This window comes from Etheostoma spectabile, chromosome 10, assembly GCF_008692095.1.
Source record: "Etheostoma spectabile isolate EspeVRDwgs_2016 chromosome 10, UIUC_Espe_1.0, whole genome shotgun sequence".
In the NCBI taxonomy this organism is placed as follows: domain Eukaryota; kingdom Metazoa; phylum Chordata; class Actinopteri; order Perciformes; family Percidae; genus Etheostoma; species Etheostoma spectabile.
In genome coordinates, this window is record NC_045742.1 from 24,991,147 (window position 1) to 25,002,783 (window position 11,637).

At 40.3% G+C, this 11,637-nt stretch overlaps 2 protein-coding genes across 4 annotated transcripts in view; one reads left to right on the forward strand and one right to left on the reverse strand.

Annotated features, from left to right (window-relative positions):
- Positions 1 to 4,306, reverse strand: part of piezo1 (piezo type mechanosensitive ion channel component 1 (Er blood group)) — a 134,191-nt gene extending 129,885 nt beyond the window's left edge. For all 3 annotated transcript variants that reach the window (XM_032527470.1, XM_032527469.1, XM_032527468.1), the window contains exon 1: positions 3,769 to 4,306. In XM_032527470.1, the coding sequence (XP_032383361.1) occupies positions 3,769 to 3,832 (64 nt within the window). In that variant the 5' untranslated portion in view covers positions 3,833 to 4,306. The remainder of the gene's footprint in view (positions 1 to 3,768) is intronic.
- A 2,570-nt stretch (positions 4,307 to 6,876) lies between these two features.
- Positions 6,877 to 11,637, forward strand: part of cdt1 (chromatin licensing and DNA replication factor 1) — a 7,130-nt gene continuing 2,369 nt past the window's right edge. The window contains exons 1-8 of the mRNA XM_032527480.1: positions 6,877 to 7,506; positions 7,708 to 7,842; positions 8,706 to 9,007; positions 9,145 to 9,339; positions 10,059 to 10,204; positions 10,434 to 10,534; positions 11,067 to 11,255; positions 11,408 to 11,560. Coding sequence (XP_032383371.1) covers positions 7,045 to 7,506; positions 7,708 to 7,842; positions 8,706 to 9,007; positions 9,145 to 9,339; positions 10,059 to 10,204; positions 10,434 to 10,534; positions 11,067 to 11,255; positions 11,408 to 11,560 — 1,683 coding nt within the window. The 5' untranslated portion in view covers positions 6,877 to 7,044. The remainder of the gene's footprint in view (positions 7,507 to 7,707; positions 7,843 to 8,705; positions 9,008 to 9,144; positions 9,340 to 10,058; positions 10,205 to 10,433; positions 10,535 to 11,066; positions 11,256 to 11,407; positions 11,561 to 11,637) is intronic.

The window sequence follows — 11,637 nt, forward strand, 5'->3', positions numbered from 1 at the left end:
AGAGATCTGAGGAGCAGTTAACCATAGTCCTCAGAAGTCCACCGGAGTTTAGAATGCCAACACAGAGAAAACAGAAGGTAACGGACATCCGGACGAAAAGAGTGTCCAGCAACAACGGAGCAATCCCAGAAGTGGAACATGGTGGAAATAGACTTTTTGAGTTGAAACAGAAAATCATAAACAACATAGGGATTCATAATTTAGACTAAGAAGTTTGCTGCTACTCAACCAATACACTAAATAGAATCAAACACTTACTGACTCTCAGTACAGAAACACTGCAGCTACAAGGCTCCAGGAAAACAGCTAACACAGCTAACACACAAAAGGGCTGGCAGCAGATCCCACACAGTTTAACCTAGCAACCTGGCCTGATTGCTACAGAGAACTAGCACACAATATACATACAATTTACCAGTCACACAAACACAGTGGTTGGCACAGAGGCAGCACACTAAATGGAGGTACAGCTCTCGCTTGCACGGCAGTGTGGTGGTTTTAAAAGCAGCAGGCCCCAAACATAGCTGGCCGATTGGTGGATGCTCCAATCAGGATCATGGCACCAACCAATCCCCAGCCGGGGATCACACCGCCTGTTTAGCGTACTGAAACACACACAAACAGTAACCCCATACAACGGCTTCTAACCGCAGTCGTAACAGTGGGCACAACATGAGCCTCTCAGGAGAAAATATTTATAACATACTAGAGTTTTTTTTTAAAGAAAAAAAAGTTTACGTGTTTTTTGAAAATTACGTTTTGCGGACACAAAATAAACTAATTCGCATATTTTATTATTGCGGCCCAAAAGTATTAAACTTGGGGATAACCTTGTTTGTGTGTCTTTCCGATGATCAAAAATGATACTGTTTATTTTTGAAGAAGATATGTGTCTTTAGAAGGGGCTGTGGTCCACTACGGGTCAACCTTGAGAGTAAATGTAAATTATTTATGTAGAGCTTTCCTAGACATTACGACTACTTAATTCATAGTACAGGAACCATTCACCATTCATATACAGTCGTACACTGTGGCTCAAAGGTCCCACCTGTCTTGCCCAAGGACACTTCCACATGGGACTGTAGGGCCAGGGATCGAACCACCAACCTTCTGATTAGTCAAATCAAACCATGTTCTAACACTCTCATGTAGGTTAACATGTAGAAAATCATTTGTTCAAATTGAAAGGGGTAATGTCAGAAAGTGATTGATTTCATCTGTCAAATCTGGAAAATAGTCTTCATTTCTGCAAAATCTTGTGGTGTTATTAAGTAAGAGACCAAATATAAGAAGCTTTTGTAGAACCACATGTTCACTTCAAAATTGTGGAAAAAAGTTGAAATAATTATATTTACTGTTGCATATTAGATAATTTTGCTGAATTATTTCCTAAAAGTGATTAACATAATATACAAAGTAGCTTCTCCACTCTATCTCAGCCAGAATTGTGTTAATAAACAACCCACCACTTCATATTTTTTTAATCTTTATAATGTTGCAGGGAAAGGTTAATGCAAAAGAAGAATCCCAAAAACTTCCATAATCACCTCTTCTATCACATAAACTTGGCACATTTCCGCCACTTTCAGCCACTCATTTGTTTTCCACATCTCAGTTCCATGCTGCCTGCTATCCCACAATGCCTTGGAAAGGATTCAGTCATGAACCACATCCAAGAACAATTCACCATATTTATGACAAAAAAAGCAGGAAATAGAAGTCCCACCTAATTGCTGTAGCTCAGATAAGTGTAATCTTCCAGCTGCCATTTCTCACCGGAATTCTATGTGCCATGTAAGCTGGCTCGAGCCTTGAGTTGTAAATTAGTCTTGCATAGCCAGACCTATCTCTACAGCGCTGTGTCAGCGCTGCAGTATGATCTGGCTACACCGCTTATCTATTCTGGGATAGCGCATTATCTGTTTGTTACTCACTCATAAAACAGTAACTACCAGTCTGAAAAACAGTCACTAACCATTAGTTACTCATTCAAAAAACAGTAACTACCAGTCTGAAAAACAGTCACTAACCATTAGTTACTCATTCAAAAAACAGTAACTACCAGTCTGAAAAACAGTCACTAACCATTAGTTACTCATTCAAAAAACAGTAACTACCAGTCTGAAAAACAGTCACTAACCATTAGTTACTCATTCAAAAAACAGTAACTACCAGTCTGAAAAACAGTCACTAACCATTAGTGCTTGAATCACAGTCAATCAGAAACTAATCCTTAACTAACCTTTTGTTACTCATTCAAAAAACAGTAACTATGCCTACCAGTCTGAAAAACAGTCACTACGATTCGTTACTCATTACAAAACAGTAACTATGCCTACCAGTCTGAAAAACAGTCACTACGATTTGTTACTCATTACAAAAACAGTCACTACCAGTCTGTAAAACAGTACTAATGCTTGAATTATAGTCAATCAGAAATTAATCATTAACTAACCATTTGTTACTCATTCAAAAAACAGTAACTACCAGCCTAAAAAACAGTCACCAACCATTTGTTACTTATTCAGTAAACAATAACTACCAGTCTGAAAAACAATAACTAATCATTGGTTAATCATTAACTAGCCTACCTATTTTTTGTGTAGGCTACCTTATTGTTACCAACATAAAAATGTCAGGTCCTATTTCTATGTAGCCAATATGGTTGTTGAATGAAGCTCAACACAGGGTGACCCTTTTGTTGTTTTTATTTTTTTATTTTTACTTTTATTTTTTATTTTCGTTGATTAGAAAAAAAAAAAAAAAAGTTTAATAGTCTAAAATTGCCTGTAATGTTCAGTTTGGGCAATAAAGTTCAAAAAAAAAATGTCAGGTAAGTTGTAATACAAAAATACATGTCTTAATGTAAGTAATCAACTGGGAAAGTTTCATGTTGATATCTGTTAGTAACAATCTGAGAACACCACAAAAGAAGACTAAGCGTTAAAAGAAACAATGACAGGATGACAGGTCAAATGTTGAGGAATCTAAATACCATGGAGTTATGTGCACCCGCTCTCAAAAACAGTTAAAACTGAGAAGATCTTCCAGCATTGTCAACATGTGAACTAGTAACATTTGAAGTTGCATGTGCATCACAGGTCACAGTTCACTTTCGATCAAGGCAAGGTTAGGCTGAGAACAAAATGATCATCGCCGAAACTAACTGAAATGTCTGTCATTTTAAGGTTTTCTGTGCTTACAAGCAAACGCGCACATTTGGTAGAAAATAACTTATGACCTGTTAAACAGATTTGGAGTCATACTTCATTCGGCTTATATTCTAAGCCCAAACCAGTAGCCTATCACTTAACGAATTAAGTTCATTTTTCCCCACAGCTTTGCGTTCTAGAATTTCACATCGTAACATCATGGGAGGCGACACCAACACCTATTCCAACCAGACTGAGATTTTATTTGAGATTCATATACCTAGGAGTAGGATTATGAATTCCCCATTTAGCCTACATGTGTTGGTAGTGAAGTAGTAGGACTAGGCAATGAAATCCTGAGTATCGTTTGCAGTCACGTTGTTTCGCCTTGTAGGCTAGGCTATCAATCCAGTATCAGACACTGAAAAACTGCTGGAAAACTGTTAAAGTTGTTGCAAAGTTTGTACAGTTTCCCCCCCAGCTGGTTCCGCAGTTACCACCCAGTAGGCGACTTTTCGAGTTTGAGCTCTCCCGTCAACGTCGATGGAAGCTGATAGTTTGGCACATGTTCGTCTTACAGTTCTTTTTTTATTTCAACAAAATGCAAGTTATTTACCTGTTAACAGCACGGTGGGCATCAGAAAGCAGTAGAACAGCCAGACAATCACCTGAAGATCCATGGCAGTAGGCTGTAGATCAATACTCAGTCCCCGACAGGCAACAATATCATATTAATAACTGCACAGACCAGGGCAGAAACACTTGTTCGCTAACTTATACGGCTCCATCGGGGTTGCTTGATTAAATGTGCCAGTGGAATGAACAGACCATTATTCCGATACTCGCTCATGATCTTCCATCCAAAAAAACTTTAGTGGGAAGTCTTCAAGTCTAAAAAAAATGTTCCCGAATCCCGATAAATCGATTGTATTGGACTTCTTGTTTGTGTGTGAGACCGTCCTCGTGTCAGAGAAGTTGTCGGTGAGAGAGAAAGGTTTTGTTGCATGTGTTCCTTCGGAGGGGCCCAGTCTGAAGTTACAGTGATGTAGGTGGAAAATGTGATTCACAGGCAAGTCTGAGGGCGTTCATAGAGGAGCCATTCTCCACTGAGCTGCTGCTGCCGCCGCTTCTGCTGCTGGTCACCTCCCTGCTGCTGCAACAGATAGGACGTCCAGCCTTTCTTTCTGCTTCCAGCTAGTCAACACTGCAGCTTGGGACTCTGCTGTCCAGCCTGCGTTTAACAGTGGTTTCACTATGTAGGCATACATTTACCTAAGTACTGAGGGCCTGCTTACACATTTGAGGTAGGGCAGGCTACGTGTAATTCTTTTCATGCCACTTTCTACTTCTACTCCTCTCCATTTCATAAGGAATTTTTTTTACTCCACTAGCCTACATTAATTTGACAGCTTCAGGCCTACAACTTTACAAATTAAGATTTGTGTAGGCCAACAGTTGAAATGATTAGTCGATTAAACACTTTGGTTGGTCGAAAGAACTGTGTTTATCGTTTCCAGTTTGGGATATTTCTGCATGAGTATAGGCTAGGCCTACTTTTACTTTCAATAGGTTACATGTTCCTGATGATGTAACTACTTAACATATAGTATAGTTATCAAGCATTGTATGAATATTGTTTTCAATGCAGGACTTTTAGCACTTGTAACAGAGTATTATTAGGTTACAGTGTGGTATTAGAAGTTTTAAAGTATTTGAATAGGCCTACTTCTTCCACCATGGTGTTTAATTACAAAGTTGTGGCGTAATGAGAATCCTAAGCAAAGAAGAGCGTTAATAAATAATTGTAAATATATATTTTTTTATTGTGTAGTCTACTGTGCATGGGTTTCAAAATGTGTTGCATGTTTATACATTGGCATTTCTTAAATGACTATGTCAGTCAATGCTGGCGCTAGAAATAGGTTTTACTTGAAACCACAGTAGAGCCTCATGGCATTGTGTTGGTCGGTGGCGCCCCCCAGTGTACAAATAAAAACTGTAGGGTGAGTGAAAAGTAGCCAAATATATACAGGCTATAACATGGGCAACAGACAGTATTATATAAAGTACTTGAACGCAATACTTCAAGTAACAATCTTACCAGGAAATAACTTTGGTAGAAGTTAAAGTCACCTTTTAGAATTTTACTTGAGTAAAAGTCTTAAATACATTTTATTCAGGATATGTAGTAGAGTACAAGTAAACGTTTCTAGAAATATAAATAACAAAGTAAGTACTGATATGGGAAAATTCTACTTAAGTACAGTAACAAAGTATTTGTACTTCGTTACATTACAACACCGGTAACAGAGCTGCATCATTTTAACATTTAATCCATTTTAACCCCTCAGATGTTTCCTTTTTCCACCAAGTTGGGAATCACTGCCCTAATCAAAGTCACATTGGAAAGCTCCTCCGTTAAGTTTTTGTGTTTAATAAGTAAGGGGAAGAATCCCTTATTTTGTGTCTTAAATGCCCATTACGCCTTTTAATATTATTGATCACTGTGTATGAAAGTGGGCTTACTATAAGTGATAAAGACATTGCTTTTAATCCTGTTACTTTGGTGTGTTCTCATTCGCTATAATTAGGTGCCTGTCCCCAAAACCTGCAAAACAAGTGCAGAGAAAACAATAAGAGAGCACTAACTATGTAATTTAAGGGACCCATAGTTTATGTTAAAAGATATGTGTATATAGGCCTAGATTAGAGATGATTAACACAGAGTACTTTAATGTAAATGTACTAAGAATGGGGATAAGGCTTTGTGGATGTTGTGCTGGCTACTAAATAAACAAGTGAACGTTGTGGTTGGGAAATGAAACTGTAACTAACTATCTTATTCTTCTTTTATCTTTTATTCTTATATAATTAGCTTCTAAAATCAAATATATGAAATATGGGAACTTTTTTTAAACTTTCTTTTTCCTGGGACATTTGATTGACCAAGAACTCAACAGTAGAAAAACTCAGAGTAGTGAACAGAAATGAATAGCTTAATTAAGGACAAATAATAAAAATAGCTTGATGACAGTTTGTTGTTGATTAAGAGACATTTACCAGCTTAGTCTGTGCCATTGATCATGTTATGTGAAGGCAGGGGATAATGGTAGTAAATGATTGTCATGATGTCATGAAACTTTGAGACAATCAGAGTTATTACACAGGGAGCAAATCCGTTTATTCAACAAAAATACTAAGATATATAGAACTATTTATGAAGATATATTTGTGCTAAATTTTGAGATAGCCTACTTAAAATTAAATGACCTCAAATTGTATGCTTTTTAACAACTTGGAAACGTGTTCATGTTCTGTCAGGACCTGATTAGGTCCTGACAGCACATTACTTCATTACTGCTGATTAGCAGGAAGTAATTGATGTTTAATGTCATCAGCTTTGATTATAGTCAACGCTCTCTGTAATGTCCCAAGATTGTTCAAATTAAGTAGCCTAGTGTGTGTTATCAGATGTGTTTTGGCATTGTTACACTGGGGTAATATGAGAAGGATGAGTCAGTGTCGCCAAACAAAGACTTAAAAAAAAAATAATAATAATTAAATCAAAAAAATATAATCAACAACAGCACAGCTGTTAACTTGCATTTTCTGTAACCTACAGCCCAATGTGAAAAAACATAAAAGAAACGTTTAAAGTTTAAAACGAGTGCTCCATTCATCAACTTGGCCCATCCTACTTTTATTGTCCTAGGACGTGGACCGGATGAGGCGTGGCTTCGTTGATTTAGCGCGAATTTTCTTTCTTCTTCCTGTGAAGGGTGAACGTTTCCGGAGACCTATTGTTGATGGACAGTATTTATAGCTTTACCGACTTCAGTTTGTTGTAGTTTCTTACTTTGCGGTATCTGCGCCCGCCTCAAGCAACAGCAACATGTCTCAGGCTCGCGTTACTGATTTCTTTTCCCAAAGAAAGAAAGGCATCACCGGGCCGGTGAAACCAGCCAAGCAGCGCAGGAGCGCTGTTGTCGACCGGGGGGCTTCTGGGACCAGCACAAGGTCAACGTCCTCGAAAAACAAAGGTGGTTTCCTGTGTTCATCCTCCGTCCATGAAGAATTTGTCCGAGTTATCGACGAGGCAGTCGAGCTAAACGTCGGAGAGTGTGTTAGTAACACCGCGAAAGATGCATACTCAAGTCCCCGGACACCAAAGCGGACCTCGGCCGAGACAGAGTTCGACCTCGGGGCAGCCCTGTTTTCAGCCACCGCTAATCACAGCACAGCCAAGAAGAGACGGCAAGCAGAGGCTGTTAAAGAAGCTAAAGTTTTAGAGAAAGCAACGACGAAGACCAGGAAGGCCAGAAAGAAACTTGTTCTCCCTCAAGACACACCACAGGTATTGTTAATGTTGTTTTGGTGGAACCTAGCTTCTCACCCTCCATCTTTGAATTACATGCCCACACTATCTAAATGTGCATTCGACTGCATGTGAACGTAGCCTTAAGGCTTGTCTTCATTCTTTGACCAAAGCCAGAAGTGCAGTTTGCGTACTTTTTGGTTGCAATTGTACTTACAGCCTCATTGTACGTGTGTCCAGGCTGCAGTCCAGCCCCTGCCCAGTGAGGGGACCCAGCAGCACTCGGGTCCGGCAGCCTCGGTGCCTGGGCAGAATGCGGACAGCCACCTAAACCTCCATACCAACAGCTCTCCGCAGAGGGGGCAGGCCGGCAAGGTAACACTATTTGGAGTGGACTGACTGGAGATCAGGCTTCACTAGTGTGCACTCACCACACTGTGACACTGTAGGTTCAGTTAGAAGTGACAAAATTATGACAGGGCTTGGTTTATTTGTTTTGAACGTTTCTTGTAGATGTTGCTCTATAATTTTTATATTAACAAATTCCGTAAAAAGAAAAATCAACAATGTGCATGTCCAAATACATGTATACAGTGTGCGTTTTTTTGGTATTGAAGGAACAGGTTGTGGGACTGTGGCTCAGTGGGAGAGCGGTTGCCTGCGAATCGGAAGGTTGGTGGTTTGATCCCTGCCCCTGCAGTCATTGTCGAAGTGTCCTTGGGCAAGACACTGAACCCCAAGTTGCCCCCGGTGCTGTGCATCGGAGTGTGAATGTGTGTGAATGTTTATCTGATGAGCAGGTGGCACCTTGTACGGCAGCCCCGGCCACAGTGTGTGAATGTGTGTGAATGGTGAATGTTTCCTGTAGATGTAAAAGCGCTTTGAGCAGTCGTTAAGACTGGAAAAGCGCTATATAAATACAGCACATTTACATTTACATGTCACCCAGCGCAAAGGTGTGGCTTATGCTTTTATAGTGTTTAGACATCAAAAGAGCCCTATGGCATGAAAGGAATAGATGCATCAGACTTTGGATACACACAATACTTGTTAGTAGTATACATTTATCAGGTTGCAGTATACATTTATTGTTGGTTGGGGTCTGAACATGGGATAAGTTGATTATAAGAAGAAAAAAAAATATCTTTAATTTCAATATCTTTATCTGTGATCAGAGTGAGCCATACTTATCTCTTAAAGTCCCAAATTCATCAGCAAGGCATCTCCCGTTCTCTCAGGCTTTGTGTAAAGAAGACCTTGCAGCCCTCAAGTCTCGTCTTCAGAGGATCAAGAAACATGCAGAGGATTTAACCAGCGCTACTCCCGGGAATTCAGCTTCCACATCCTCCTCTCCAGCTGGTTCTCCTGCCAACGCTCTCACCCCCCTTGTCCCCAAAACCGCCACGCCTGCCACCTGTGATGCTAAATCCCTCAAGTTCACTGTAGCACAAGTCAAAGAGCTCACAGCTAAAGCTCAGCGGAGGAAGGAGGAGAGAGAGGCCAAAGAGAGCAATCAGAGTGAGACGCAAATCCTGGACTGGTGAGCATAAGCACATGGCAGCCAATAACTTGTCAACCAATCTGTACTTTGCAGATGGAACACTACATTTCCACTAGTCTAAATCAGATAGTCCAAATCAGAAGCTAAAGGATTTTTTCTCTTCTCTTGTCCCTCAGCACTGAGCAGCCGGCGTACCAGCGATACCACAACCTCGCCCAGGCGGCCCCCCCGGGCCTGTCTCTGCCTTACCAGTACAAGGTGCTGGCTGAGATGTTTAGGAGTATGGACACTGTGGTCGCAATGTTGTACAACCGCCGTGAGGCATCCACCTTCCCTAAGATCAAACAGGGAGTTCAGGACATGATGCACAAGTAAGTGGAAGGACGGGAGATGGTCTGTTTGTACTTCTCAGATTGAGGCTGAGGGATTCTTTCAGTTTTGGGATGTAACTAAATCAAAATCAGTGAAGTCTAGGTGGGTCACAAAGGAGATCAGCATTCAGTGATGTATTGTTCCCTGGCTTAGTCAAAAATCATAAAAAAGCTGCATTGTAGTTATTTTGATTACATGTCTCTTAATTGTAGTTTATATAAATTCAGGTAAACAAAATTGATTTTTTTTTTTGTTTACATCTGCTTCCCCATGAGATGAGAGGTGGTGCATTGCTCCCTCTTGCACTATAATCATAATACTATGCAGTAGTGTGTGTGTTTGAGATCAGAAAGAGGAACATCTGTGGAAATTCTCTTTATGTGCGCAATGCAACCAGGTTTGAAAATTGGTTAGGATTTTAAAACACATGTAATTTGAGCCAGCTTTTGTTTGTAGCCTATTAACACCCAAGGCTATCAATAAAATGCAGTAAAAGAGAAGCCATCCAATTGTTCTCTTTTTATGTTAATATCTTTATTATCTGTGATCCGACCCGCATGTTTGTTGTTTGACTTAGAACCAAAATTGACAGTAAAATACCACCTGGAATCGCCTCTTTTGCGGGTCACCTGTCAGATATCAGACTCTGCTGGAGGTTAGAAGTGTCTGTCAGGTTGCAGAAGCTAATCTTTGCCTTTTCTCTTTTTCCCCTTTGCAGGCGATTTGAGGAAAGCCACGTTGGTCAGATACGGACGGTGTTCCCCGAGGCCTACAAATTTAGACAGGAGAAGAACATCCCAACCTTTAACAGCAACATTAAGAAGGGCAACTACCAGCTCACCGTGGAGCCCATCATTCTCTCTGGTTAATACACCCTTTTCGTTCTATATAGACCACTCTTCTTCCTCTACAAATATTATTAAGTTGGCTTATTTGAATATCTATTACAACTCTGACCAGTTCACCTTTTAATCAACACTATTTCTTTAAATGAGATATGTCTAACTGCAGGGCCCTTTCATTGGTGCTTATGATAATGTGTCTCCTACCTTTTAATGTGTTTATTTATCCTGTGTCCTGTTGTCCTCCTCAGACCAGAATGAAGCTTGTCCTCTCCTGTCCGCCTCTCGCCTCCTGGAGAGAAGACGCATCTTCCACCTGAATCTGGTCTCCGTTGTCAAACAGCACCACAAGGTCAGCAGCTGCCACTGCCTTTTTTTTTTTTCTCAATAGTGAGAGTCCTGGGTTGCCATAGGCAGTAACCGGGGAGGGATTTTTATCATGGCTCAGGCCCAAGTTTTAGAGTAAACAATGTGTGGTATGAGCTGAGATTATTGTGTCCACTGACACACTGGCTGTGTTGTAATGTAAGAAAGTACCATACTTAAGTACAGTTTTCATGTATTTTTACTTTACTTCGTTATTTATATTTCTGAAAACCTTTGCTTTGACCACTGTATTTTCTAAATGAAATGCATACTTTAACTCCAATACATTTCCTCTAAGCATCTGTTACTCACATCTTGCAAGAAATGTTGAAAGTTCTGTCAGTTTTTCTTTTTTTTAACATCTATTTATTATCCGATGCTGTAAGACTCAATACTTTTACTCAAGTATTGCTTTCAAGTACTTTTTATACAAGACTGCACATGGGGAATACATTTTGGTGTCTGTTAGACTGGTTAGTTTCTGCTAACCCCTTTACAATCTACCTCTCTGTCTGCAGGTATTTCTGTCCACGTTGGTTCCACCGATGTCTGTTCCAGAAGACAGACTGACCCGCTGGCACCCAAAGTTTAATGTGGACACTGTGCCAGCCATCTTGGCTAGCTTGCTGCCTCAGCCTCCTTACACTGAGAAACTGTCCACCGCTCAGGAAGTGCTGGACAGGGCTCGCTCACTCATCACGCCCAAGGTACGATGTCCATTTCAATAGTGGTCAATGTTCTAAAACTTGAAACAATCAATGGGTAATAATGTTGATATGTTGTGCTTAATTTTACAATGCATACTCGCAGCATGGTTCTGTCCAAATCCAATGGAATTGCTCTCTTACCCTGTGTTCAGATGGAGAAGGCTCTGGTTTCTCTGACTCTGAAGAAGCAAGACAAAGCTGCAGAGAGTAAAGAACCAACATCTCCACAGACACCAGCAGTCCCCCAAGCTTCAGCTGCAGTCCCAACTGCCTTGAAAGGAGTGTCCCAGTCTCTGCTGGACAGGGTATGTGGACTAGGAAGAGGGTGGGGGTTAGGGATTTCAAAATTGGCCAAATATAATAATAATAATAATAATAATAA